Source organism: Hemibagrus wyckioides, linkage group LG14 (genome assembly GCF_019097595.1).
Source record: "Hemibagrus wyckioides isolate EC202008001 linkage group LG14, SWU_Hwy_1.0, whole genome shotgun sequence".
Taxonomy (NCBI): Eukaryota; Metazoa; Chordata; class Actinopteri; order Siluriformes; family Bagridae; genus Hemibagrus; species Hemibagrus wyckioides.
The window spans coordinates 4377659-4382500 of NC_080723.1; the positions used below are offsets into that span (position 1 = coordinate 4377659).

The 4842-nt window shown below is 43.0% G+C and overlaps 1 protein-coding gene across 1 annotated transcript in view; it reads right to left on the reverse strand.

Moving 5' to 3' along the window:
• Positions 1 to 1976: 1976 nt before the first annotated feature.
• The window catches only part of bmb (brambleberry), a 9927-nt gene continuing 7061 nt past the window's right edge, over positions 1977 to 4842 (reverse strand). The window contains exons 12-13 of the mRNA XM_058407498.1: positions 4093 to 4193; positions 1977 to 2397 (exon numbers count right to left, since the gene is read on the reverse strand). Of these exons, the coding sequence (XP_058263481.1) occupies positions 2268 to 2397; positions 4093 to 4193 (231 nt within the window). The 3' untranslated portion in view covers positions 1977 to 2267. The remainder of the gene's footprint in view (positions 2398 to 4092; positions 4194 to 4842) is intronic.

Genomic DNA, 4842 nt, shown 5'->3' on the forward strand with positions numbered 1-4842 from the left:
CATGTGGCTGATACTTTGACACGTACCACCTACCTAAGCATTGTTGCAGACCATGTACACCCTTTCATGGAAACGGTAATGGCTATGGCTTCTTTCGGCAGGATAATGCGCTGTGCCACGAAGCTAAAATGGTTCAGGAATGGTTTGATGAGCACAACAACGAGTTTGAGGTGTTGACTTGGCCTCCAAATTCCCCAGATCTCAATCCAATCAAGCATCTGTGGGAGGTGCTGGACAAACAGGTCCGATCCATGGATGCCCCACCTCGCAACTTAGAGGATTTAAAGGATCTGCTGCTAACATCTCGGTGCCAGATCCCTCAGCACACCTTCAGGGATCTAGTGGAGTCCATGCCTCGACGAGTCAGCGCTGTTTTGTCAGCAAAAGGGGGACCAACACAACATTAGGCAGGTGGTCATAATGTTATGCCTGATCAGTGTTTGACGTCATGCTAGGAGTTTGTCTAAACCAGGGGTGTCCAATCTTAGCCGCAAAGGGCCAGTGTGGGTGCAGGTTTTCATTCCAACTGAGCAGAAGCTACATCTGAGTCTACTGAAAGCCAAGATTAGTTGATTAGCCAGTTGGAATCAGGTGTAGCTCCTGCTTGGTTGGAATGAAAACCTGCACCCACACCGGCCCTTTCTGGATAAGATTGGACATCCCTGGTCTAAACACAGCAGATGTTTTGCCTCAGATTATCACTTCCTGTTATGTCGCCATAGCACAGTTCGCCACAGAAGCAACAAGTAAGCGGGAAGAACAGCACAGTTTGCCACAGAAGTAGGAGGTAAGCAAGAAAGCTACAAAAGTGAGAAGGAAGGAAACAAAGAAAGAAAATCTTTGCAGCCTGGTACAGCATCTTTGCTTCTCTACCGTGTAACATGGCTGGAGGACCACCAAAGTGGAACAAAATCTCTGGCAAGTACTTCTTTTAAGTAATTATCTGTGACAAACATGTAACACTTAGATCATATGTTCATGGGTTGAAATTGATTTTGTTCTTTTCATAGAACCTGGAAAAGTAAACATAGACGTAGGAGGAGGAGGTGTGCAGACGGGTGCAATTCTGGAGGGAAATCTTTTCCAAGGAAAAGTTACGAGTCGTACCAATTACACTGGTGAGAAAACGACCAACAGTACATTGTATTTCAATGCTATTTCTTTTGTATAGCATTTATCAATAGACCAGTGTTTACATTCTTTAGCTACGAATGAAAGAAATGACTTCCTCTGACTTACTAAACCTCATCGGACGCCTGAGAGAGAAAAAATGCTGTCATTTACCGTAAATGGGGTGACGAAACAGCTTCTCTTGAATTTCAGGACCTCCAGCCAGAGATGGAGCAGGTCCTGTTGCACCCAGAGAACACAATGGTATTTTCCTCAGCGTGCATTATTTCTTCACATTGATGTAAAAGTGGCATCATGATTAAGTAATGAAAACATTTCTCTCAAACTGTAGATGGGGGGATCAGTGTAAGGAATGAGGGAAGCCAGTCACATCAACCCATTGCACACAACAATGCGTTTCTAGACGACGTGGTTTTTGAACAGAATGTTAACAGTGAGTTATTTCTGTTTATATATTAAATATCTATAGAATTAGATGGAATTGTAAACTTATGTGACACTCCCTCTGTTCATTTTACAGTACAGCCTGCGGCACAGAGAGATGATGGTGAGAATAAAAAAGGGATTTGTTGAAACTATTTCCCAGCAATGTCTATTTCATGACTGAACTAATTAAAGTCATTACTTTCCTCATTATAGACCGGATGGATCTGAAATAAGTCTCCATCAAACTTGGTTCACCTCAATAAACATCACGCTGAATAAAATGTTGAATTTAATAATAAGTGTCCGGCCTTTGTTTCATCAACTGGGGTCAATAAATCAATTCTCATGGCACTACACAGGAATTATGGAGGTATGTAATATAAGTGACGGCTCATTGCAAGTGGATTTAAAAAGTCTTTAATAATATATTTTACTGTAAATTCTGATAAAACCCATGTTTAAAAATTTTCTGTAATCATACAACTTTGATTTCAAGACATTTACAAGGCAAATTATACTTTGTAATAATTTATTACAGTTACAAATTTGACAAATGATTTATATTCATAAAAGAGGATGACTAAAAACAGGACATAATGACAATGTTAAAAACACGTGAAGTGCTGATATTGGTGAAAACACGACACACAATACACTCGCTGGCACTACAGGAAGCAGTGGAACGATGCACGGTGGAGTGCTGCACACTTTTACAGGTGACTGTAGGAGCTGTGTCCCCCTTCATGGATCCTACAGAAGTCCTGACCTGCCAGTGACCTCTTCTTACATCGTTGTCCCAGCCTGGTGATGCCAATACACAGAGGACGGCCTGAGAAAGAGCTGTGATAAGAAGAAGTCAAGCCTTTTGTTTAGAGGAAGTATTAAGCAGAAACAGTATAAAGTTAAGGATATTCAGCTTTCAGGTGAAATTTCAGGATGCACCTAAAATGCACTAGAACCTTTGCAGGTGAACTTAATTTGACCTTCTCTACACTTTTGAATGCACATGTCCAACTGTTCAGTGTTTCAGTACTTTTTGCATAACTTGCTGTTCTCTAACAAGGTGCTTAACGGCAAAATTCACAACTGGTGTTTGATCCATGAATCGACCAATAAATTTTCTGGTTCAATTAGAATTGGTATTTAAACAGTCCTCTTCATCGTGCTGTTCACATTTTGACATCATGAGACCAAGACCACACCTAACAATTGATCAACAGAACCTGTGAGGTTTCAAACAGGTTGTTCTGAGGGAAGTGGCCACTGAGCTTAGAGCATCAGCAGGTTGCGTCAGATACAGAGAGACTGGAAGAGTCACAGAAAGGCATAGAAGTGGACGTCCTTTGGCCACATCCCACGTTGATGACCGCTTCATTGTGAACAGTGCCCTGCGGAATCGGATGATGAATGCCACTCAACTCCAGGCACATTTAAGGGAGGTGAGAGGCACCCAAGTGTCATGTCAGACCATTCAAAACCGTTTACATAAGCATGGTCTGCGTGCTAGACGACCTGCAAGGGTACCTGACCACACCACCAGGCACAGGCGTCGGGCCACGAAGCATTTACGCTGGACGAGGGACCAGTGGGCCTCAGTGCTGTTCTCTGAGGAAAGTCGATTCACGTTGAGCAGAAATGATGGCCACCAACGATGTTGGAGACGTCAAGGAGAACGCTATGCATCAGCCACTGTTGTCACCAGACGAGCCTTTGGTGGTGGTGGTGTTACAGTCTGGGCAGGTGTGTCTACTCAATACAGAACTGCCCTACATCTTGTGAATGGTACAGTGACAAGCCAATACTACCTGAATAACATCATTAATCCAGTCATTGTGCCCCTGAATGAACAACACGGGTCTAATTTTATCTTCATGGACGACAATGCTCCAGCTCATCGAGGTCACATCATTAGGGAACGGCTGCTGGAGACTGGAGTACCTCAAATGGAGTGGCCTGCACTTTCTCCAGACCTGAATCCCATAGAAAACCTATGGGATCAGCTGAGTCGCCGTGTAGAGGCTCGTAACCCTGCACCCCAGAACCTCAATGACCTGAGGGCCACCCTTCAAGAATAGTGGAATGCCTTGCCTCAGCAGACAATAAGTCGACTCGAACAGCAGGAGACATCGTTGTCAAGCTGTAATTGATGGTCAAGGGCACATGACAAATTATTGAGACATTGACATTTTTTGTTGTGGTATACCCACCACTGTTGTTGAATTTTGTTTCAATAAATTGTTTGAGATGAGGAAATCACCATTGCAGGCTTCTACTTAAATGCCCTACTTTCATGATATTATATCACTGTAGCATGAACCTTTTACATTTTCCATAAATTTCACCCAAAACCAAATATCCTTAACTTTTTGTGAGTAGTGTGTGTGTGTGTGTATATACACTATATTAAAAATTTTTACCATAAAATACAACTAAAATGGTAGAAGTAAAAAAGAAACAAAATAAATGTTTTTTCAGCTGCTCCCTGTTCGGGGATGCCACAGTGGATCTTTTGGTCGATTTAGCACATATTTTTACCTGTTGCTGGCAATTGACTGATTGGGGCTGGAGCTCTGGGACTGGCTGACGATATCCAAGATACCGCCCAGGTTCCTCTGGGTAATGCGCTCTAGAACAGGCTTCAGGGAATAATACAACAAAAATTAGAACAGGGTTTAATTAGCAAGTACAAATGTTATTTTATTAATATACACAGATCAGGCATAGCATTATGACCACCTGCCTAATATTGGTGTTGGTCTCCCTTTTGCTGCCAAAACAGCCCTGACCCATTATGCACTGTGTATTCTGACCCCTTTCTATCAGAACCAGCATTAACTTCAGTAATTTGAGCAACAGTAGCTCGTCTGTTGGATCGGATCACACGGGCCAGCCTTCGCTCCCCACATGCATCAGTGACCCTTGGCCGTCCATGACCCTGTCACCAGTTCACCACTGTTCCTTCCTTGGACCACCTTTTGATAGATACTGACCACTGCAGACCGGGAACACCCCACAAGAGCTGCAGATTTGGAGATGCTCTGATCCAGTGGTCTAGCTATCACAATTTGGCCCTTCGTCAAACTCGCTCAAATCCTTACGCTTGTCCATTTTTCCTGCTTCTAACATCAACTTTGAGGACAAAATGTTCACCTGCTGCCTAATATATCCCACCCACTAACAGATGCCATGATGAGGAGATAATCAGTCTTATTCACTTCACCTGGTCATAATGTTATGCCTGATCGGTATACCCCAATCTATTCTTGAATGAGATCTCCTGTTAAA